The sequence below is a fragment of the Lingula anatina genome, chromosome 4, assembly GCF_051362555.1.
Source record: "Lingula anatina isolate TDL-2025a chromosome 4, LinAna3.0, whole genome shotgun sequence".
NCBI lineage: Eukaryota > Metazoa > Brachiopoda > Lingulata > Lingulida > Lingulidae > Lingula > Lingula anatina.
In genome coordinates, this window is record NC_141770.1 from 24,777,506 (window position 1) to 24,802,905 (window position 25,400).

Here is a 25,400-nt window from a genome sequence, read left to right on the forward strand (position 1 = left end):
ACACACACACATTCACACCTTTCCCAGGTTGCATGATTTCAACTGGAGTAATTTGGGGCCTCTTGTAATACTAGTATGTATGGAATATAGTCTTTTCACCTCTTTCAGGAAGAAACAATGGGTGGACCTAGATGTATCATTTTTGTCAATCTCTCCCATAACAAAACTGGTGCTCAGCTAAAATGAACTACCAATTGACAAAACTAATTATAAGCAGAAATGAAATTTCTTGTGGCACAGTGGGTTCCCGCAATAATCCTCACTTCGCACACAGATGACCTGCTGGCGAAATAATTTAGTTGTCTGCCATGATGACACCATGTATCATGCAGTCTAAGGTCGCGTTTACAATGAATCTGTTATACTAGCTGCTGCCCCTGAACTGCACGGGGACTCTTGCTGAATGCAATCATATTAACAGACTAGCAGGCGTCCCCTTGTTTCTAAGGCTCTATTCCCATAGATTTTAGATCGATCTATCCCTGTGGGGAGTCTCACTAGATTACTGTCAGATAATCCGGCTTAAATGTCCGTACCGCCTACTACAAGCTGTAAGGTGGTAATTAACTTTCGCGCCTGCTCAGCTGACAGCTATTTAGCTTGAACCCCCGGGGAGTTAGGTCGATCTAGTTTGGATCGATCTATCTCTGGGAATGGGGTCTAATATGCCTCCTCTTGTTTGCAACAGAAGTACTTGTATAATCACCAGCTTTTCTATATTCTACTCATCGTCATGAGGAGGCACGTTAGTCTATCAACCTGATTCAATTCAACGAGAGCCCCTGTGTAGTTAGTGCACAGTAGCTAGCACTAGTATGATAGATTCATTGTGATCACACTCTTATTTGAAAACTTTACAGTCTTACTGCATCCCAAGTGTGTATAATAAACCACTAAATCATAAGACTGTACAAATTACAGCTGCATCATATCCTGCATTAGGTATACATTTGTTGCTATAAACCTATGTATTTGTCAAAGACAAGCCTACCTGCCACTGGACAATTCAGTATGCTCCAACAAAAAAATGGATGACTAAATCAGTTTACCAAGTCCACCTTATCAGGTTTTTTTTTTTTACCTATCCTGCAGATAGACTTAACGATAAACAGATACGTAGAGAAACATGATGTTTCCAAGAAGAGATAAAAATGTTTGCTGTGGATTGAAGCAGGATACATCTCTAGAGATAGTGCCACACTTTGTCTTGTATTTAATGTTAGGTTATAGCTTGTTGCAAAAATTATAATTGCTAACCTTCACACACTATTATCCTCATACCAGTAATCAATTTGGTAACCTTAGATGGCTTAGAAATATCATTTTTGTTTGAAAGTAGTAAAATACCTACTGTTCAGATGATGTCAAATGGCAAAGAAAAAGTCCTTCCACTGTTTTACCACATAGGCTTTAAGGTACCCCCAATACTTTGCAGTCAATTTAAAGCACTGTATAAAGTTATAAATGTGTACCAGAGCTGGTATCAGATTATCTAAATATGAGCCCATACACTCCTTAGGACACAGCATTATATAGTTTTGGTCAATTATAGTTGCACCTTATTGTAGTTTGTCACATCCCACTGTCACATCATGGTGTATGAAGCCATTTTAATATGCCTAAGACATGGCATGGATTTGACTTTTTAGACTGACCTCAGATATTTGGCTATGAACACAGCCTCCATCCTACTAGTATTTGTAAATTTTTAGGTACCGGGTATAAAAACAATTTTCTTAAATTACCACAATTCATGCTGATATTGCACTGCAATCTTGGAGTGAAAATTCAGAGTTCTGGAATACTCTGAGTGGACAGGGGTGCCCAATCTTATGTATACTTGTACTGTAACAACTCTTGAAAATACACACCTATTTCTGTAATTAATAAGAATGTTAGAAATACTTCAAATAGTCTAAATATACTGCACCAATTTACAAAAAAAAAAAAAAAAAAAAAAAAAAATTCCCTGCTGCTAGCCCCCCCCCCTCTCCTTTAATTTAAGAATAGGGAAAACCATAACCTTCATCAATTCTAAATTTTCAAAACTAGACCCCCCCCCCCCCCCCCCCACACACACACACACACACACACATACACATTCCCCAAGCTCCATTTTTAATTATGGAGGGCAATCTACAAGTAAAAATCAATACTTCCAGGTCCAAAGGTTCATCTATCATAAAACAAGTAACCAACTGAGAGATATATCTAATCAAGCACTGGGGGGGAGGGGTGGGGTGGGTGTGTATATCCATTCTTGAAGGGGTGTGTTCTTGACAGGTCTTTTTCTCCAACTCTTAACTGTTGTACTGGAAAGAGGGCCTTCAGTGTGACCCTAATGTGTGTACTAGTAATCATGTGCCTACTTTTACTTGCTCTTTGTTTCTTGGCTAGCACCCATTTTGACCACTGATAATGTTCTTTCCCTAACTACTATATTAGGATCCCAAGCATGCTCATGTAAGTAGCTAGTTGAATGTATGTAAGTAACTTTAGTAATGCAAACTGTGCTGCAAGTTAGGCATTTAAACATAAATCACTTAAATACAGACTAAGAGTGTGAAGAAAAAAATAAAAGGCACTATTTTTAAATAAAAGACCACAACTTAAACACTGAAGACATTTAAACTGTGCATAATATCACCATGATAATGCATAAATAAAACCCTAAATTATCCCAGCCTCTAATCACAGGAATTCCTCTAATGATCATAAATCACTATTTAATAGCAGACAATAATTGACATCAAACCCTGTCCTCTCACCCACTAACACAGCCCTCCAGCATAAACAGAGGAGACCGAGAGAGGTCTGCCAGAACTACATCCAGTTTATCTATATCTACAGTAACACTGAGTATCTGAAGCCAACAAAACCTTGGCAAATGCCAATTGGTTTTTGTTTTCAAACACATTATGTTTTGTATGCTAGGAGTTGTCAAATGGTATCCATGTATATGGATTACAAGTAAGAACCTGGTAATGGAGTCAAAAAGGATTCAAGATTTTTATGATCATTTATGAAGGTGACATTGTTGGTAAAAATTGCACCTTAAATATGTTTACTATTGCGTCTTCTTTACCTGTCACTTTTTATTGGGTCCCATTTTTTATTCTCATCTGCTTATCAAAAACACAATTTTCTTCATCAAATTAATGGTTAACTGGTAAAAGGCAATAACAATAGTTTCATGAAATTTTCCTAAGCCAAATAAAATACATTCTAGTTAGCAAAAATCTCAACTGACCTTTTTTAAGATGTCATCAATATCTGTCTATCACCTGGGTACTATGATGACTGTAATATCTGTACAAATAGGACACTCCTTATAATCACATATAATCCACATGATACTTCATAAACTTATTTCACTTTCTCACAGCCCTTTTTTATACCTCATCCAATAACCAAACCCTTTTTCTTTTAAAAGATTGTACTAGTAATATAATGTACTTGGAATACATGAGAAAATATGTAGCAGTCATAGGCTTAGGCAGTTTTTACCAGTTAATTAAGACAAATCAATGGCAAGTGTAATTTTCTCAAAAACTTTACTATTGCCTTGGTAAAAAGTGAAGTAATTAAAAAATTGTAAGACTGACAGTGTTATGCTTTTCAACTTAATTCCTGTCTGACAGTCCCCTTTTATAGTTACTCGAACACAAAAATATCAAGTTGTTTTCTGGTTGAAACATGAAGAGAATTCTATACAGGTAAGACTGGATTTGTGCCAAGTAACTGCATACCTGCAGGAGACAGGTAGACAACAGAAGACAAAATGGCAATCAAAGCAGCAGAGCAATGAACTGTACTAATGTGCTACTGAAAGTTTGCAAGCTTGTGCATCAAAGAAAACTACTAAATATATCTGAAATGTCTGCATAGCTGTTGAAAACATTTCAATCATATACTTTTGGATCTTTATGTAAACATAAATGAATTAACAAAAAAAAAAAAAAAAAAAAAAAATCCCAGATCATCAGACTTTTCACTTTGTCTTTTGTAACTCTTTTGCCAACTGAATACTAGTAATCATTTTGTAAAAAAAATATCAAGAAAAAACTTCTGAAAAACAAAAGAGACAAATGATCACTGATTTGATAAGCTGAAGAGGTAACTGCTGATAACAAACAACATGGCTGTGTGCCCCAGATGCAGGTAAATTATTTTACCTATGGTGAGTATAGGGACAGTACAACCAGGAAGTAAGGGGACATCACAATTAACCAGGAAGTTCACACACTTATATTTTATAACACCTCAATCTGATAAAGAAACAACATCTTATGTAAACAAGATCTCAAGTTTGCAGAGTTACTATTCTACCCAAATGACCCATTTATCTTGGAAGTAATGGAATGTTACGAAGATATGAGGTCATACAAATTTGCTGATTTCTTAACTAGCCAAATGACAATTGAAGGCAACAGTAAACTAACACAGAAATTCTGTAGGAAACATTTCTCATTCTTTAGATATGTAGTAGCAACTGGCAAAAATATAACATGCCACTGACCAAAAGAGAGTACAAAATGGGACTTTCTTAACTTATTATATTCTATGTAATCATAACTGAGTGTGTAACATATATGATATTTATGACAACTTGACAAGTCATATGAATTTGTGACTGTCACCTGTGACTTTTGGGAAGATGATAAGAAGATACAAAAGCGATGGTGACAACTTTTGGCATATCATCAACTTAAAATCCTGCAAGCTTGGCAAAGTTTATTATGCATGCATCTCTTATATATGACACATGAAAATGATATGTGATTATTACTTATTCAATTATCTGTATTCTGCTGCCCATCAATGGCATAACAAAGAGAAAAGCCCTGTCACTAGCTGCACAGTTAGAAATGAGCTAAGCTGACTCATTTTACTAAATTCTTACAGTTTGGTTATCAAAGTTATGAGTAAGTCTTAGCAGAAAAAACACCTTACTAGTACTAAATTATCTTAATTAATGATTCTCCTGCATGTAATTTTTTTTGTTTAAAACCGATCCTGCAACAATGGTCCACTTCTCTTCCCACTCCCAATTAGATAAAAATAAACATATAAATTTATATTTTTATAAGAGATTTCTCACAGAACTACTGAATTATACTAGTATGTCACATATTCACTACTGACATGAAAAGTCAGTTCTGGGATTAAATACGCTACAGATTATCATAATCATCAATTTACCATTTAGATTACGAAAGAGGAATAAACTAACTGAATATAATCAACATATAACTATATACAATTGCATGTTGCTGCAAAAAACAAATGAATGAATGAAATCTTTTAGAGTATTTGGCCTATTATATGATTGTATGATTTAACAGTCTTATCCAAAAAGCTTAATACAATATTTCTCCTCACTGACAGTGATATAGTAGCTCACTGGAGATCAATATTATTCTTTCCCCAGACTTCCCTGTATTATTGTGTAACTGATTCTTAAATATAGCTATGAATTATTGAACTTGATAATGGTGTCAGAAATTTGCATATATCAGGACTTAAATCAGAGCTCAATCTTGGCAACAAAAGTTACTGAAGGATACCTAAAAAGCTAATTGTACTATAAGATGCATAAGTCATGCATAAGTCATGCACTACAAAATGAGTTTGAATCTTTGTGGATCATGGAGAAGATGAATTCTACATGTGGATTAGTAACATGAAACTGATAATAAACCGATAAAGTATGAAACATGACAACAGCTCATGGCTTGAGAGGATTTAACCTAGGTTTGCAAAAAGAAGATAAATTGCTTCTTTGATATGATACCTGATGACACTTTTTATCTGATCTTAAATTTTCCATTTCTACAGTACATAAATTTGTAAACACATTATAGAATTTAATGGGTTTGATCTACTAGTATTAAATGATCATTTGCCTTTCCTAAATAAAACCATGTGAATACCTGCACACAAACACACATACACTGTATATACCTCCCCCCTTTTCAAAATCTATGGGTGTGATGGTATACAAGCAATTCACTTAATAACAACAATTTTGCAATGCAAGTGTCCTTAGCAGATATATATTCCATTTCATTACTGTCCTCTCATCTTATCTCTATTGGGCAACAATACTGTTATCTATTACTAGACAACAGCAATATTACTCACACGCTTTTGTTAGTGTACATCTTTTTTTTCTAAAGGCAAGCACATGACCTGCAGTTACACTTTCAACGTGTGCACGAGTCTTCGAGACAAGACCTCAGAAAGACATCTTTGCACGTTTTTCACCCCAGGATAAATGAAAAATACTGACAACACTAGTCATCGTGACCTCGCAACGCTCTTTGCTGCAGGTGAAAGTTGCAGACACAAGATCGCCTGCATGCACTATCTCAAATAGCATTTGCTGTTTTTTTTTTAAGGTTGAACACACGACTAACTTGCAAAGGCTTTGCTACAACAGACGGGTCGATTTCATTCGTTTACTTTGGTGAGAAACAAAACAGCTTACCTTGAATATCTTTGGGAATATTAGTGCCAGCCATAGCGGATGATATTGACAGATATATCACGAATCCGCTCCTCTTATATTCACAATTATTACAGTTTCTCAGGGGTTCATTTTAGCTAAACATCAACACGGAAATGAGAGGGAGTGTCGAAAAAGGAAGTCAACTTGATGACGTCATCGCTGTATATCTGCGAGACTACTAAGACCACTCAGTATCTGAATATCATGTCAAATATTTTTTTATATATTCAGATTATCGAAATTAATAGTCATGGTACGTTTACTATATAAGTTGGTTCGAAATTAAAATATTTGAATAAATGATATTGAATAGGCCCGCAGTCTTATCAGCGCTCAATTTGATTGGGTGCTAAAACAAGCATGTCTGCTTGTGTAAGGAGGTCACGTTTCCTTCGGAACAATTTCGCATTTATTGGTAAGATCTGAATTACTAATCTTTTTAAAATATTTTTTAGTTTGTCTCAAGTGCAATGCTTATTCCTGTTATTTAAAAAATTCTAAAGGGCGTCCGAATTAGGAAATATCGTTATCGATAATGTCTCGTTTCATTTCGTCTGGGAAATTCCCATCAAAAATTTATGTCGATTATCATATTATTAAAAAAATTATCCCAACTCGTCACTAGTCTGTGTGTAATATTTAAAGTAGATGTGAATTTTAATGTTTGCTTTAATGTGAAATCTTAAAAGGTGGGACAAATGAGACTTTTCCACATTCCTTGAAATTGTAAATTTCTGAAGATACTCTCTCTCTCTTTTTTTTTTTTTGCAAACACCTTTGTTTAACAATCCCCACTTTATCATGGTCACTCAAAGGGAAATTCCTAGTTTGTCATCTGTTGCTGATGTGTGCCATTTTTAAAATTTTATTCTTATAGAATATTTTTTTTTTCCTGTTGCATTGTTTGTCCTACAGTGTATTTTTGTATGTGATAGATGACAGTTCCCCTAATTTTATTTCATTATTATTATAATTTTTATTTATTTTTTTCTTTTGAAAACTCTATCATCACAAATTGAGAGTTGTGAAATTGGTGCTAGGAAGTTCGTTTTCAGATACAGCAGCAAAGATATTGTATTCATAAAGAAGGAGCATTCATCTCCAATCTCCATTCCAGCATTGCCACATTTTCATTTATATCTTACAGACTGTCTCAGATGACTTAACCGGAAACTGAAAGTTAAAAAAAATCAGTTCAGCTGACATCCATTGAACAAAATGGCTGAAGACTTTGAGAAGTTAGTGAAAAAGTTTCTAAAAGATGAAAAGTATTCCGAGTGCCGTGAACTCATCCTTGCTCCTCCTTACCAAAAGCACATTCCTGCTGTTTCCTGGGATCTGATCCCTGCATTTTCAACATGCCTCACAGCGGAGAATGCCCTCAAATTCCCACACCTCACAGAAATATGTGGAGACATCTTTGAACAGTTTGTCACCCTTGGGAACCCCAAAGAGCTTATGTTAGGATTCCTGGAACAAGCTGGTGCATTCATCGATGAAGTTCGCTATCTAACCCTCCTGAAACCTATACAGAAAGTTTTGCTAAAGCTGCCATCTAAGAGGCACAATTCATTGCAGATATCCCTGGAGACCCTTTATGGATATATTGGAGCTCTGAAAGAACCAGAAGATTATAAGTTGGAGAAAGAAGAGCGGAAGTTTTTGGAAAATGATCCAAAGGTCAGCCAAATCAACACAGCAGTAGATGCCTTAGTGGATTTTCTTAAACCATTCGTACATGATATATCAGTGGATGTTGTTAGGGAAAATAGCCTTGCCAACATGAATGAGAGGAAAGACCTGGTGATATATTTGATTAAGCTGCTGGAATTTCCGATGGTGTATTTCGATTTGTCACATGATCCGAATGACGGGGACGCCAAGCGTTCCACCGGTCGTGTGATAGCCCAGCGCATCATCTCCTTGATTTCCAAATTACAGCATGATTTTTACAAAACCCTTAGCTGGATGCTGGCAGCACATTCTAAAGACAGTGTCAAAAAGATGAGAAAAGCAGGAAAATTATCATCGGGAGCTTTGGATGAGATCGATGAAGTTGATGAATGGGAGAAAGAGCAACAAGCTCCCATTGTGGGAATGAGCTGTTTTGCCTACCTTCTTTTCTGTGAGAATGTTGGAATTGACAAGTTTCCATCTGTGTTTACACATCCATACGTCTTTGAGTCCAACATTGTCTTTATGTGTGTCATGATGCATAAAACACATTCCGTCGTTATAGAAAAGGGCGTGGCACTTGCAGAGACTCTTGTCAAGCGCATCCCAAAAGGAGAATGGGAACCAGAAATCCTGGAATCGAAAGATTTTGCCATCTTTGTTGACTATATAACCCGTGTGCTGATCAACTGCCCAGTGCAAGACCTTCGTAGCCGTGCTTTGAAACTGATCCCCATCATAGTCAGCAGGTTTAATGCCTACGGTCGGAGCCAGTGTCTTTTTCTGATGCTGAATAAAGCTGCACGCCCTGGCCATCAAGGATATATCATTCAACTGATCAAGGATGAAATTCATGCCAACTTGCAGTCACCTTCGCCAAGTGAGGCCTTCTCTGCCCGAGCACTGCAGAAATTCTACAACCTTGTCTTTGCTTTCCCAGAAGAGGGCCCGCACACTGACCTTCTCAGCCAATCGGATCGAGTTATGGCTGTGCTGAATTTCTTCCGATATCTCATTTTGCGTGATCCACCCAACATCAATGTCACCGGAATATGGACTGTTGTTGACCAAATTGAAAAAGTCTACATAGCCCCCTTGCTCCATGGGTTCAAGATGTCCAAAAATCACATCGAGGCAGAACTGAAGATGATGCAGCAGGGACTGTACAATAGAAAAGTCCGTGATGACAAGGGGGCAGATGTCGGCATTGCCATTGCTGGGACACTCCTGCCAAGTATGCCAAAGTCTCAGAAGATGCAGGTGCTACAGGTTGGCTTAAACACCTTTGAAATGATGGGGATTGTCCTGGGAAGGGTCACTGATCTTCTGGCCACCTTGAAGAGAGGGGGCAGCCCAACTGGACTGACTCAAGTGACTGCTAAGACCAGTTCATTGGAAGTGACTGGAGGGACTAGGTCCAGTGAAACGACTCAAGAGACTGACACAACTGGAGTGGCTGGAGAGAAAGTGAGTCCAACTGTAGAGGTTAGCCCTGATGAAGAGACTAGCTCAAGTAAATAGGGATTAGATCATGGTGGAAAGACGGGAAACAACTTTGCTGGAGTCAATGGATAGACTTCTAGAACAACTGAGGACAAGTACCCTCTATCAGATGAATATTTTTCACAAGGTGTTCACAGATATTGCTCTGATTAATTCTGTGCTCAGCCTTTTTTTTTCACACACTTTGAGAAGTGATGGCATCACCTATGACAGAGAGTATGCTGCATCATCTTCCCTTGAACAGTATAGAGAATAATTTTTTTGTTCTGTTGCTTTAAGAGATGGGGGGTGGGAGAGATTGGGGTTAGGAGAAATTTCAATATGAGTAGGCAGGAACTGATCAAATCAGAAATTCACAATATTTATCTTGTTAGCACTGAAATAATTACCAAATAAATTGGAGGCAGGAATAGCTGAGAATTGAGGACAGTAATTTTTAATTGAAAAAAAAAAATGATGAGTTGTAATAATGCATGTTATTTGCTATAATTGAATGTGGTTTTATTTACGTGACTTATATTTGTTGGCATACACTGTGAGATGTATTACACCTTCGGCTTGACATCTTCCTACAAGATAAGGTTTACAGTAAAATACCCTTATCAGAGAGAGATGCCAAGTGATATATAAACTTAGTGAAAGGACCATGTTGTCCTTGAATTAAGTTTTTGAATACAGGTTCACAGTGGTGTCCCAAAAATATGTTGCTCATAGAATATTGAATGTCATTTCTGGTATTATTATTATTATTATTATTATTATTATTATTATTATTATTATTATTATATATTTGGAATCTTTTAGTAGTTTTGCGTTGACTTGTTTTACAGTGGTGCAATACATATTTTAGAAAAATTGCTGGAATGTGAAAGTAGAATATAAAAGAAATTATCTTCTTGTTTGTTTTCTAATTTTTTAGAAAACTTATGAGATGGCCTTGAAGAAAGTGTACATTCAAACTATTTGCCTATATAGACTAACAGACTGGTACAGGTTCATAGTGTAGTTGATCCAATTTTGCATTAAAATAAGCTAAAGAAAATTATCTGATTACCTTGGTATGACTTCCTGGGGTAGCGCTAACACTCGCCAATTTAGCCAAATGCTAAAACTGACTGAAATTGGCTAAAGAAAAAGGGTTTGATTTGACATGTTTTAGCCAAATTATAACCATTGATAACAAATTGACAAAAATGTGGTGATATGGCTAAGCGAAAAAAATTGCTAGCGCTACCCCAGACTTCTATGCTTTGTTGGTACGTAACAATTATCTTGCACTTGTATTGAGAAATGTAATTAAAAGAACAAGCAGGAAGGTTTATAATTACTAGACTGAAATGGTATTGGATTTCTTAACGGATGATCATTTGTCCAATAATGATTTGAAAGTGACTTTATGCAGTGTCTTGAATTGAAAGTGGAAACTGAAGCTTATATTACAACATTGTTAAAGCACCAATTTGAAAACCAATATTAGAATTGATGTTTATGCCAATCATTTGCTTTCTGTGTCTGCAGTTGTATTTTATATTTTATATATATATATATAATAATGGAAGAAAGAAATTTTTAAAGCTTTCAGTCAAATTTTTTTTTTTTTTTTTTTTTTATGGAAGCTTGACTAAATTCTTTAAAGTTTGACTATTTGTCAGAAGAAAACTCAGCTTGGCTAAATGGCTATGAAAAAATTGTACAAGCTTGTATATTCACCCTGTTTGCTTACATCTACTAGTATATATCTAATAGACAAATAGACAGGTACAGGTTAACAATGATCCAATTTTGCATCAAAATAAGTTAAAAAAATTATACGATTACATTGGTATGACTCCTGTACCTTGTTGACAATTATCTTGTGCTTGTATTTTTAAATGAAACTAAAAGAAAGAGCAGGGAAGTTTATAATTACTAGAGATTGTATTGCATTTCCAAGTAGATGATCAGTCGTCCAATGATGATTTGAAAATGACTTAATGCAGTGTCTCGAATTGAAAGTGGAAACTGAAGCTCATCTTACAGCATTATTGTGAAAGCACCAAAAACCAGTTATAATTCATGTTTATGCCAATCATTTGCTTTCTGTGCCTGCATTTGTATTTTATAGTTGTAATGGAAGAAAGAAAGTTTGAAAGCTTTCAGTAGTATTTTTTAAATGGTGAAATTTCCCCTATGTTATTCTTATATGACGAAAGGTTTACTTAATAGTAGTTAATAATTGCTTATTATGTTGAAATTAGGTAACATTGAATATTGCCTATTAAATATTGAAAACGATGGAACATGATAAATGATTAAAGTGAAGTCGTCAAATTTGTTTATGAGAAGAACACTATGAATGATATCTTTGTTTGGAAATGAAAATTTACAATTAAGAATAAATGATTCCATTCTTGTCTTTTATTCTGTTGTTTTTGAAAATACAGTGGTGGACATGTGGGAAGTAAGATAGTTCTGTCATCAAAAAAAATTCATTGAACTGAAAATTTTCATGAAAAGGAACATCAAAAGGGCAGGGGGGGGGGGCAGAAATTTGACTCCACCACAGATATTTGAGCTGAAAATGTAATATCATTGCAGTATCTGTGAGAACTTTATCCAGACGTGGTCCTCTCCTTTGTACACCTGGTGGCAGCACAGGAGAACAAAGGTACACACAGAAAGCAAGTCTTGTAATTATGATATTTTTGTTTGTTATTGAAAGGTGTCAAATTTGTAATTCCTTCTTAGGAATACTGCATCCACTTCTGACCTGCATCAATGCCTTTAGTTTTAAAGTTTGTTGAAACAATTTAAATGGTTTCTCTGAAAATGGTTTATGTAAAAGTCATACCTTTTCCCTTTAATCTACTTCAAATGATGTTGAAACATTACTACCAAAATCATTTAAATTTTTTTCTCAAGAAGAAAGGAACATTTATTCATAACAGCCTCAAATATTTTCTTGTGATTTTTCAGCAATTGGGAAGAGCCCCCATCTGGGGACAGCGAGGAGGATTATGAATATGAGATCAAGAAAAGAATTTTAAATGCTTCACTGAGATATGTCCATGACCACGGATGGACAATCACAACTCTTTCCAAAGGTATGGGCCAAAAACCTTAATTTAATTTGGGTCACACAAGCAAAATCATATCACTAAACAAGTAACTTTTTTCACCTCTAGTAACTATTAATTAAAATTGATACTAAAGAAATTAGATTATTTAATCATATCATTATTTAATGGTAAAAGAGAAATGAACCTCATTTTTATGTTGATTTTGGAGAATTTTATCTCATTACTATAAGCCTATACTGTCTCTTTGTAAAAAGTATCAGACCTATGCGAATGCAAGTTTTAATATTTTTTAGCCATTACATGTCATACGTACATGTCATGACCTCTACTGTAAAGAAAAGTTTAATAGTTATATATTCAGTGTAAAAGTTAAGCATCGGTGATCTTTTAAATATTTTTATGTACAGACACAGATGTGTCTGTACATATTGCCATCACCTGCGTCTGTCGTCGCCGATCATGTCGCCGTCGCCGTCGCCGTCGCCGTGCACTTTTAGTGTTAACACCATAAGTGGAAGACAGTTTTACTTTTTGGCTTTATATTTACAGAGCTGACTAATATTCATAAAACGCAGGTCAAGTTCGAAAATCAGCATGATTGGGCCATTATTGTAGAATTTATGCTGTTTTTTTCACTTTTCAGCATATATGCAACACTGTTAACACATTTCAAGGAAAACCGATAGGCCTGTTGTCATGAAACTCACAGGAGTAATCAGTCTTACTAAAACGCAGATCAAGTTCGAAAATCGGCATGATCGGGCCACTATATTAGTAGTTATGCTGTTTTTTCACTTTTCAGCATATATGCAACACTGTTAACACATTTCAAGGAAAACCGATAGACCTGTTGTCATGAAACTCACAGGAGTAATCAATCTTACTAAAACGCAGGTCAAGTTCGAAAATCGGCATGATCGGGCCACTATTTTACTATTTATGCTGTTTTTTACACTTTTCAGCATATATGCAACACTGTAAACACAATATAAGAAAAACAGATGGGCCAATTGTCATGAAAGTCACAGGAGTGGTCAATTTTACTAAAATGCAGGTTGAGTTCGTAAATCAGCATAATCATGCAATTTTTTTAGAAGGTATGCTGTTTTTTCACATTTCCTCAGATTCAATTTTTAGGCATGTTAACAGTCTCATTATTAAACTAATAAGATACGTGAAAGTGTTTGTTTGACATTTCCTACATCTTTACAACATTGTTAGTTGATTTTGTAAAAATGATGGTAAACATGTTATTGTGTATTGTGTAATAAAGTTTCAAAAATGGAAATAAACTCATATCATTGCAGTTTGTCAGATTCAATCATTCACTATGTTCAGAATCTCAGAATGGAAGCAATTGGACATTTAACACTGCTCTATTGATATTTTTCTCATCTCATCAATTTTCTTAGTTGATCATATAAAAATGGCAGTAAACTGTTAATTTTGTTTTATGTTAAAAATTGTTATAAATGGGGAAAAAAACATTTAAGAACAGTGCTGTCTTGTTTACATTTTGGCATTTTCAAGTTGTGACTTTGAAGTTCCATGGGCCTGAAGACCTTTGCTAGTCACATTTTCTGAATATCCATGATACTAATATTTTATTATTAAAAATTGATGGTCATTATGCTGTTAAACATTATGTAATATTGCATCAAAATTTGAAAAAAACCTATTTTGGGCACTGCTCCCATGATTACCTTTTAAGAAAAACCATGTCACTTACTGTTCTCAAACTTACAGGAAAGAAACATGGGACTAAAATACAGCTTCAGTAGGCAATGCAATCTGCCAGTTAAACAGTTTTTGTGAAAATTTAATTTTTCACATATTGGCATTTTCAAGGTGTGACTTTGAAGTTCCACAGGCTTGAAGACCCAGGCTAGTCACATTTTCTGAAAATCCATGATACATATATTTTGTTATTAAAAATTGATTGTCATTATGCAGTTAACCATTATGTAATATTGCATCAGAATAGAAGAAAACACAATTTTGGGTGCTGCTGCCATGATGACCATTATGGGAAAACCATGTTACTTATGATTGCCAAACTTTCAAAAAAGAAATACAGGACTAAAATGCAGCCTAAGTTGGAAAAGCAGTCTAATTGACTTCTTTTTCTGGAAGTTTTACATTTTCAAAGTGTGAACTTGAACTCCCATGGGCCTGAAGCCTTATGCTTGTTTCACATTTTACTTACATTGGTATTACCTGTTGAGCATAATTAAAATTTGATGTTGAATTTGCAGTTTAACATAATGTACTTTTGCATCAGAATTGACAGAAGCCTATTTTGTTATTTCCTGCTTTTTGTCTGTACATTTGACAGCTTTGCTGCCTTGTTTTAGTTTGTTTAGTTTAATGATGCTTAGTATAACAGTGCATTGTTAAGCCCTGATGAATGAGCAGTGCAGTGCCTCACACATACATGCAAGCATACATGAGCACACATTCATATGCAAACAAACGCACACACACACACATGATATATTATATGTACGTTTTCCTGTGGCAAATCCTCCCCAGGTGCTGAAAGTGAAGGATATCCCTCCATAGCTCACGGCATGTTCCCCAGGGGTGGAGCAGAACTCGTACATCACTTGTATGCTACGTGGAACGCCCAGTTGGCTACGACACTCAGACAGGAGGTCGAGGCCAGTCAGCAGCTAGAGAGTGAGAGGACACAACAACAGGATGGGGCAGAAAGGCTGCAAGAGGAGCCTGCAGATGGAGACAGGTATTTAGCTGTTGTTTTAAAAAACCTTTTCCGTTTACCACCTAATGTTGGCCACCAGCATGAGCACTGCTGCCTGATGTATTTGTCTTGGCATGGATATCTAGTCCAGAGGTCTGTTGGTATTACACTGTGTGGATTTTGTTTATCCTAGAAAAAAAGGGGTCCATCATCTGGGACTGAACCCAGATAAGCATCCAAGGTCCTTAGAAACACCTCAGTTTCACAAACTGTAAGTAGTATTTTACTGACTGTGACTAGACTCATCTGTCTTTTATTCATTTAGGTACTAGGACGTTTATTACGTTGACCCAACATGTGCAATATACATACATGAGAGAAACAGTGTTTCAGTGTTTCATTACTACACCAGTATAAGATTGGTCAAACCAAGACCTTGGATATAAACAACACTTGGTTTACTTGGCCAAATATATAGTGGCTGATTGATTCTACTACCTATAAACTTTTTCTCATCAGATTGGACATAATTTATTGGTTCTTCCATGAGGTACATTCATTGCCCAACTGACTCATGAAGAAAAGCACATCCCAGATCATTGAACATGTCTAAAGAAAGAATGCAAATGATGAGAGATATCCATTGCTCACCTGATGCATTCTAATTCCTGTTTTCCAGGAAGAAAAGCACCACAGAGTTTATTAGTAATGCTGTGGAGACAAGGCTTAGGATGATTATACCTTACATGGACAAGTGGCCACAGGTGAGAGAATGCTCCATGAGAATACCATTTCTGAGAACTGTATTTTACAGTAAATTTCTACTGATCAATTTCCCTTTTATCACCAAGGCATACCCTATCCACAACTGTTGAGAAAATCAAAAACTCAGTTTCCAATTTTATTGTTAGGAGTTATCTTGGTATCATTAGGTTTAGCCAGATAACAAAATAGTCATTTTAGCAGCAAAGTATAGTCTTGTTGCTTTAAGGACTTCTGCTTATTATTTTATTATTATTATATTATTATTTTATTCTTATATTATTATTTTAAGGCTGTCACAGATTCAAGTGAAATCTCTCATTATTTAAACATTAAAGGTAATACTTTCAGTACTATTTATTATATTTGTAGGCCATGGCAATCCTGGCGCTCCCTCAGAATGCTCCGGAGGCAATGAAGAATCTCCTCAACCTCACAGATGACATATGGTACTATGCAGGAGACAGATCAGCAGATGTAGGTTATAAGAAAAAAATTCTTTTTTTTACACAGAGTTTTAGAGAAAAGTAGAAACTAACTATCAGACATAAGCCTTTTCCACAGAAATGCAAAATTCCGCATTTTTTAATTCAATTCTGATGGTTCTTGAGATTCATCAAGAACTGCAATAAAATGATAAATGTTCAGAGTTTTTTTTTAAACCTAGGCTCATGTCTAAAATGGTAAACTACTTTTAAAATTATATCTAGTAACAGCAAAGGGCAGTGACATGATGGTATAACTCAGTTACCAGCACTCTCTGAAACTTTGGGGTCTTTATGTTTATATGGCCAGGGGTTGAAAATTAAAGTAATGAGGCAAACCTCTTTGCCAGGCCATCCTTTTCTGCGGACCAGCCTTGAAATAAGTGTGAGAAAACTTGCAAAAAGGCTTGTGCCATGTCTGCCTCATATAAGACACTCACATGTTTTATGGACTTTAACAATGGAAGTTTCAAATTGGGAATGGGAAAATATAGGTAGATACAGTTGTACTATGAGCATAAACATCTTACGACAAGACATGTTCACATCATGATTTACTTTGACTTGAAATATGCTGATTTTAACATTACTGGAGGACCATGTTACTTTGGGACCATATTTAATTCCATATTCAGGAAAGTGATTGTAAGGGGTGTCAGGGTTTTTTTTTCCAGTCTTACATGTAGTTTCTCCTGATGTGAACAGAACTGTAAATTAAACTGTCATGACGTATGGGAAAATTTTTTTTTTTTTTTACTTCACCATGCACTCCTGTTTGTGTTCCAGTTTAACTGGTATACCAAAAGACTGGCTTTAGCAGGTGTCTACAAGAGCACAGAGTTGTGTATGATACAGGACAAGTCTGTGGACTACACTGACACATGGGACTTCCTGGACAGGAGGCTGGAGGACCTCAAACAGGCAGGGAAGCTGGCTAGAAAGGTGGGTGAGCTCTGGCATCTTACTGACTTGGGATATCAAGATGTTTTTTTTTTTTTTTTTACATCTGCACATTTTTGTGATGTCTGTGGAGAATTTGCACTCATTATTTATTATTATTATGAAAAATAGAGGGCACCACTAGTCAGTTGCCCACCATGCATTATTGCTCTAGATCTGATTTTTATCAGATGTTTCTGTAGAAACATTCACTGCAGGAGAGTGGATCTAATTCAGTCAAGGATGTTTACAGATAATCTAGTTTCATTTTCCCCAACTACACATTTCCAAGTATTTGTGTTAAATTGGTAGTTTTAGTTGGTATGTTTTAGAATTTTTAAGTTTTAAACTCTATATTTTACATTAATTACCATACACAGTATGATCTTAAAGGACTTTATTATTATTATTATTATTATTATTATTATTATTATTATTAATTTATTATTATTATTATTTTACTACATGTATTATTATTATTATTATTATTATTATTATTATTATTATTATTTGCTGTGGTAGTAGTAGTATGAATAGTAATAGTACCAGTAGTGGGCAGTAGTGGTAGTAGTATTTGCGTTATATTTATATTATATATTATATGTTACTAGGTCACAGAGGGAGGGCAGGTGGCAGGGGAAAGTTTCTGGGGACTGACACAGCTGGTGAGTAGGAGGTTTATCTTTGGTTAACTGATGGTTTACTGTGGTTTACTGATTTGTAATGGGACAGATTTGTAAACATTAAAAAAGTAAGAAAATAAGAATTACTTGTTGCAGCTGTAAAGTCAGTGAATCCAATTGTTTCTGATAAAAAAAAACTAATTTCCCTTTTGTCTCAGTAGAAAGAAGGTGTGCAGGTTTATTAAAAATATTATTGAATGCTGTTTGTTGTTATCTCCTCTCAGTCATTAAAATTAAAAAAGAAAAGAAATGGAAAAAATGCCTTTCAGCCACACCATGATTTGACCACAGTACAGTCTGCTTAACCACAACCTTGTCTATTGCAATAAAGGAAGTGAATCCAGGTTTATTGGAACTTTTGATATTTGAAAACAAATTTACTTTTTGGAGAATTTGCTATCTGAAAGAAAGGTTTGGCGTTGGTGATGAATAAACAGACATACAAACAGACAGACAAATAATTAAAGAATGAAGCCCTGATGCAAGGACTTTACCTTCACCTAACAGTTAACTTGTTTATTATTTTTTTCTTCTCCTTTCAGGCATGTAACTTGGCTGGCATGAACTCTTACAAAAGATAACCACAATACCACAACCTCAACACTGACCCTAGGAAAGCAGCTGGCAAACCGTCTACAACTTGGAACCAAATAGTGTTTTATGTGACTGAAAAATGAGATATGCATACCCTTGACTGTCACCCTGAGTATGAGATGCATTGTAGTGACTTTCCTTTTCGTCAGTGTATTCTAGCTGTGATGATATAGAGGGCAAAAGATAGTCATGTTCCACACTCTGAAACTAAGGGTATTGACTGCCAAAGACTAGTTTTTGAAAAAAACAGTGACTAACACAAACTATTGCTTTGTAAGAACAAAGGATGACTAATGGACCATGGAGAAACCTGTGGGATTGCAAAATTTGATATACTTTTTTGTGGTGACATTAAAAACCTTATTGAATGGTTTTGCTGTGCATTATAAAGCTTTTATAAAGTTTTATGAAAGTTTGACCACTTAAACACAGAAAGTGATGTGATGACTACGTATATGTAGCAAACTCAGTAATTACAGATGTGAAAAACTGGAATACATTTCAAACTGCTAGATAGAGATGATAATTTTTAAACATTGCTCAGTTTTGTCACGTTCTGTCTGGACTTGTGATTTCTTTCAGAAATGTAATAAATCTAATGAAATACATTGAAGCGATTTTCAATTTTGATTGTCAGTGCTCATAATAAATATATGAAGAACCGAAATGTAGGCTCCTTCTTTATTTTTATTTTTTTAGTGTGGTTTGCTTTGATACGCATTCAACAGATTGAGAAAGAATCCATGGTTAAACCCATAAGTCTTGGTGAGGGGTTCCAAGTAGACCCCGTTTGACTAATTTGGATGTATTGGAGTCTTTATTAGTATGTTACAATACAAACAATATGCTGAATTATATAATTGCCACTCTAATGAGTAAATGGATGACTTGATAACAGTAAATCCATGTAGGGCCAAAAAGGACTGCATGGAGTTAATTAAATGCCTTCTTTTTCAAATCTCCAATTCAGCAAGGCAAGAAAGGGCATTTGATGATAAAGAAAGTTGCTGAAAGTGATGTTAGGAAGAAGCTTAGAGAGCAGAAAAGAAGGGAGGTGGAAGAAGAAAGAAGGGGAGAACAGGAACCAAAACTGACGTACGCCGTCAGTACGTCATCACAAGCGTGAGAGGCAAGTGTGAAACAAAAGGGAACTATTTCGCCGTGCGTTGCATTCTCTTCGTAAGCTGTCAGTGCGTGCCAAACTCAAGAAATAAGCACAATTTCCACGGCCATCGCACCTGGCAATTAACGTCCCTAAAGCCTAGGTCCCAACCGAACGTACGGGCTGCTACGTGTGGTCTACGGCCAAAAAAATGGGCAAAACGTGGGAGTTCGTGCGTGAGGAGCACGTCCATCTTGCGACTTTTGGAGGACGCAAACAGCACGTAGAAACTTTTAGACATGATCAACAGCCGCTACGTGCGATCTAGCTACGTCCTAGCAGGACGCAAGGAACCTAAATACCGTGCGTCCAAAACGTAGTTGGGACCTAGGCTTAAAGTGGCCCCTGCGACTCGCAAAGCAGACTTGCGCCTTTCCATTGCAACCTTCCCATTGCAACCGCCCACGTGGCCTACAACTAACAACGGAAACAATAGCCCTAACAACAACAATCTACGCTCAATTTAGTAACGTAGCCGTTAACGTATGTATCATATGAAAAATCTTTACAAATCTTTTGAAGACAACTTCCCCCTCTTGCCCCGTTTCTAATTTATTGTAACGTAATGTGCAGTAAAAATAGGTGTTGGCTCACCAGAAGTTGGAGGCAGGTACCAGTTATTAAAAACATAGGTAACGTATGTATCAGTGCATCAATATATATACTTCTATCGATGGATATCAAACTCGCTACGACAACGTAACAAAGAGGAATGTGCATCGTAGAAAAATACGTGCGCTCATGTATGATGTTTCACGCACTCACATAGTTGCGACAGACAACAAACAACAACAACAACAGGCCCGTAGCCGGGGGGGGGGGGGGGGGGGGGGGGGGGGGGGGGTTCGGGGGGTTCGAAAGAACCGCCCCTTTTGCTGGGAAAAAGTCCACTCTGGGTAAAATTTGATCTAGGTATACATGAAGTTTTTATGGAAAAAAGGTCCACTTTTTTTCAGAAAAAGAACCCCCCTTTTGAAATTGCTGGCTACGAGCCTGAACAATCTTATGTATCGGTAACGATACCAATACATACGTTACCGATAGAAATATGTATATTGATGCACCTTTGAAGATCTACATTAAAGTTGTTTTTTACAACTTTAAAGCCTAGGTCTCAACTACGTTTTGGACGCACGGTTTTAATGTTTCTTGCGTCCGGCTAGGACGTAGCTAGATCGCAGGGAAGAAATCAAGTAATTGGTGAAAAGTTTCTACGTGCTATTTGCGTCCTCCAAAAGTCGCACGATGGACGTGCTTCTCAAATATTTTTGCAATAGTTTTGCAATATGGTGTCTGTAACATTTGAAAGCTCCTCCGCGTTGTTCTTATTTTAATTACTCATGCCCAACGTGCCTCTGAATCATACTGCCATAATTTATTGCAATTACTGAAAAGTTGGCAAGAAACCAATTACTTTACATGTTAGTCACATGCCAATTAACTCATATTATAACAGTTTCATACTGCTGAACTGAAAGCTCAGGATTATAAGATTAACAATCCATAAAAATATGCAAAAAATCAGGAAAACAATCACTTATAATGTATCAAAAACAGTTGAAATAATTTTATTCAATAAGCAATGATTCCAAATTATAAGTAACAAAATGGAAGCAGTATTGGTATAAGGTCTGCATTAACCACCAACATTAAATTGCTTGTAAAAATTAACATCTTTGTTAACACTGGAAGTCACGCATACTTGACAATCTTGTGATAATATATATTTGCTCAACAATATCAACGATTTTTGCAATGGCGGAAGGTTATAAAAACTGAAAACACTGAACATGTAGCTTGCAATTTCTCAATGCCTTTCTACTATATGAAAAACAATCAAAATCAAGACTGATATTTCTTTAAATAGGGCATAATCCTGAAAACTTTCACCCACGCTTTTCTGCCAGATTTTGGTATACGTCTGTAAAAATACGATGTTGACACCAAAAAATATTCCAGTGTTTGCTATCATTTCAGTATGCAACAAATGGCTATGTGTGTCATCCCTGGTCACCCCGAGTTCCTAAGGGATATTTGGATTGATCCATCTCCCTGAAGAGTCTCACTAAATTGCTATCAACTTAGCCAGCTTAAATGTCTGTCAAGCCTAGTAAAGCTGTGAGGGGGTAATTATCTTCACCTGCTAGCTAATTCGGTAGGCGTGACAGACATTTAAGCTGGTTAGTTGATAGCAATTTAGTGAGACTCCCCAGAGAGTTAGACCAATCCAGATGGATCGATCTAGGCATGGGAACCCAGTCTTAGTACTAAATGTGACTCTCTTCTATAACAGTGACACAAAATAGTTTATTTTAAGATGGAGGGTGCTTTTTTAGTAATACATGGAAAAATGTTGAGCAAAAATAAATATGTTCACAGTATGCTCCCTTTTGGTAACAAAACCAACGATTGTTCAGTTAACATAAACATGAAATATACTTAAAATCTGACAGAAAACGTGCTTTGTAATGGAGTCACTTTCAGTACTTTGAAACTAGGTGTTTGACTGTTATAATTTTCCCCCTCGATTGTAAGGAATGTACAATGTAGGTTGTATCTGGACTTATATAAAGAGAAAACCTAGTCCAAAGACCATTCCTTAGTGTACACAGTAACATGTAAACTCCTACAGAGCTACTCTGAATAAGATGTCCGGCCTAGATCCCCAAGTTTAAGTGCTCTAGTTAATGACATCTTTCCTTGACACAAAATGCATATATATCAGTGGGACTAGAATTCAAGGTGATAAGCTGTGAGAATGTTTAGCGTTCGTAGTTTAACCATTTCTGGACTGAATCGATTCTTAGTGAAATTAATGAAGGACTGGCAAATAAATGTAACAGCATGTCATTCAAGTTTCCATTTCAGAATATAGATCAATTACGTCTGATCTTTATTTAGGATGTTTGAAGGGACAAAAACTTATCAATTCCAATAAACTTGAAATCAACCATCTTCACATTGGATAGACAGCAAGGTTAGTGAAAAGATGTCTTTGACATGATAAAATATGATAATATTAATAGTGGAAGAAATTTTATCAACAAAATGTGGCACAGTAAAGCTGAGCTTTGGGGTCCTGAGGCTAAATTTATTATTGTGATTTTTGATGCAAAACCTCCAAACTTCTGTTCAGGTAGGATGTAGTCAATAACTGAGAGAAGGTCTCCATATGCAGAATACCCTAACAGGTGTCCTTTTTTACCAATTCTTATAAACACTGATTCAAGATTGAAAAACAATTTAAGTTAACATTCATGCAATCTTATTAGTTTTTCTGTCTCTAACTTTGCTGCTGGTTAAATTTTAAGGTGCTAATTTATAAATAAAATTCTTAGCAAATGCCAACAACATTCCCGATTGGCTCTCAATATTTAAAAAAAATCTGGTATTAAAATTTGATTAAATCTAAATAAAATGCTGATGCGAAAATTATCCCAAAGTATGAACCCATTTCATCATAAGAAAATTCCATCAGCAGTATATTGACTTTTGCAGCATAAATTTTTCTGCAACATCGGCATTCTTTGTTATTGTGAACAGAAAAAAAACTGAATCAATTACATTTACCTATAAATGGTAACAACGTGATAGCACTACCTATACTTATGCTAATGCAGCTTGCATATATAAAATTATTCACCTAAATGCACTTTCTTCAGCTAAAAATCTATTCAAAATTCAATTTTCCAATATGAAAAATTATTGTTGATCTGATTTTTGAAAAACAGTAACAAGGTTGAAAAAAAAAGAGAAGAAAGACTAGCTTGAACAAATAAAATCCCCACTGTCAATACCATTCAGTACTGTTTTTCTTCCAACCACTCCTTAATTTTGTTTGGAAGAGGTAGTTTTTGAATGTGATCAAATCTCGTGGCCTGTCTGATGACAAAACGGCACAGGTACTGCAGAGATCGCACTTGTGTGAATCGAGATATCGGCCTGGCAAGACGAACTGGAAAAGATGGAGAACCTGGATTTCTTGAGCGAGAGTAGCAAAAAATTCCAGTCTGTGAATCATTCATGGAATTTTCAATCAGTTCCACAATGGAGTTGTATCCTTCAGATTCGGGCTGAGCATAGAAACTGAAAACTCCATTGCAATGCTCAATCCGCGTGTGCAATGTCCTTCCATACGATCTGAAGCTCAAACTCAACAAGTAACGATCGTCAGAGCTGTCCCGCACCAAGAAAGCACCATCTGGTTGGTCGGCCAGTTTTTCCTCTGCCTCTTGGCGCGTGATAGGGCCCCAGTACCAGCCATATCGAGACAGACGAAACAGTTCTCGGGTTAAACTCCACTGGTCTGTCAGGCTCTGTACCTGATCATATACAGGATCTACTGGGGACACCAAGTCTCCATAGGCATCAGGAGTGTGACCAGCCTCCTTCCTTCGAACTGGAGATTGTATTGCTGTATTACTAGCACCACTACTCTGAGGGGCATGAAAAACACCATCTGAATACAAGTCACTCTGACTATTGCACTTCCCAATGACTGCCTCCCTGTCTGTAGCACTACATACTTTTACTACACTATTATTAGTTGCAGGTTCTGTCTGAATGTCTGTTTCTACTGTGTCAGTTTCAGACTGTACAAGTGTTCTATCACAAGGTCTTGCCCCTTGTTTTGTTTCCTCGTTGATACGGGCAGTGGGAGATCGACTGAAACTTTCCTCGGGCACTGTGGCTGTGGCTGGGGGACTACTCACTTTAGATTGCAGCGACGACCGCGGGGCAGGTACGGGGGGATCACCGTACCTCGGGTCATTGCTAAATGGTGAAATGTCTGAAACTGCCCTTCTCGTGCGGTTGGCCCCTTCTAGGGTGTGTTCATATCTAGTCGACGGTGAACTACTGTCACTTTGTCTACGAGACAACCTCTTCTTTAACGCTTTAAAGAAACTCTTTTTGTCCTTGCGTTTGGGGAGGGGGACATCAACTTCATTGTTCCCACGATGTGTATTTTCATTACTCGTGTTATTTGATTCCACTGGCACTGACTCATCCCTCCCCGTCTGGCACCTTGGCGAGCAGGGGGCAGAGCGGACATTGGGGGGTTCTCTCCGTTCAGACGCAGTATTCGTCGCGATCGGCGCTAGGATATCTGTCGGAGACCTGTCCGTGGAATTCTTTGAGCTTCTAAAGCTTATCCTCTTCATCTCATGTCTGTGTTATTAAGGAAACCATCGGCAAAGGTCCCAAAACCACCTATCACTTTGTTTTCCTCGAAAGATGCTCTTGCGCACTTTGCTACTTCCGTGTTCGGCATGAAATGGTTAGGTTCTACGTGATTGGTTGACTTAACTGGGTCAAACGTGATTCAG

General features: G+C 36.4%; 3 protein-coding genes across 8 annotated transcripts in view; 1 reads left to right on the forward strand and 2 right to left on the reverse strand.

Annotated features, from left to right (window-relative positions):
• LOC106151520 (F-actin-uncapping protein LRRC16A) overlaps positions 1-6,683 on the reverse strand; it is a 36,377-nt gene extending 29,694 nt beyond the window's left edge. For 4 of the 5 annotated variants that reach the window (XM_087011708.1, XM_087011704.1, XM_087011706.1 and 1 more), the window contains exon 1: positions 6,491-6,682. In XM_087011708.1, the coding sequence (XP_086867834.1) occupies positions 6,491-6,524 (34 nt within the window). In that variant the 5' untranslated portion in view covers positions 6,525-6,682. Of the gene's footprint in view, positions 1-6,490 lie in introns of all 5 variants that reach the window. The other variant, XM_087011705.1, reaches the window with a different exon arrangement.
• Positions 6,684-6,833: 150 nt separating this feature from the next.
• LOC106151535 (ubiquinone biosynthesis protein COQ9, mitochondrial) lies at positions 6,834-19,578 on the forward strand. 2 transcript variants are annotated; one of them, XM_013524856.3, is made up of 9 exons: positions 6,834-6,926; positions 12,266-12,335; positions 12,644-12,771; positions 15,280-15,490; positions 16,128-16,212; positions 16,583-16,687; positions 17,482-17,637; positions 18,246-18,299; positions 18,860-19,578. In XM_013524856.3, the coding sequence occupies exons 1-9, from the start codon at positions 6,872-6,874 to the stop codon at positions 18,896-18,898; spliced, it is 903 nt and encodes a 300-aa protein (XP_013380310.2). In that variant the 5' UTR covers positions 6,834-6,871; the 3' UTR covers positions 18,899-19,578. The 2 variants fall into 2 exon arrangements, with proteins under 2 accessions (XP_013380310.2, XP_013380309.2); XM_013524855.2 differs by lacking the exons at positions 12,266-12,335; positions 12,644-12,771; positions 15,280-15,490; ... (3 more) ...; positions 18,246-18,299; positions 18,860-19,578 and adding an exon at positions 7,659-12,081 and having other exon boundaries at positions 6,847-6,926.
• Positions 19,579-21,618: 2,040 nt separating this feature from the next.
• On the reverse strand, positions 21,619-25,354 carry LOC106151530 (uncharacterized). The gene has a single exon (XM_013524847.3). It carries the CDS (start codon positions 25,233-25,235, stop codon positions 23,874-23,876), a length of 1,362 nt encoding a protein of 453 aa, XP_013380301.2. The 5' UTR covers positions 25,236-25,354; the 3' UTR covers positions 21,619-23,873.
• Positions 25,355-25,400: the final 46 nt, after the last annotated feature.

Excerpts from the sequence above, each read along its gene's own strand:
- LOC106151535 (XM_013524855.2), top strand. The coding sequence starts at position 7,730 with ATGGCTGAAGACTTTGAGAAGTTAGTGAAAAAGTTTCTAAAAGATGAA.
- LOC106151530 (XM_013524847.3), bottom strand. The coding sequence starts at position 25,235 with ATGAAGAGGATAAGCTTTAGAAGCTCAAAGAATTCCACGGACAGGTCT.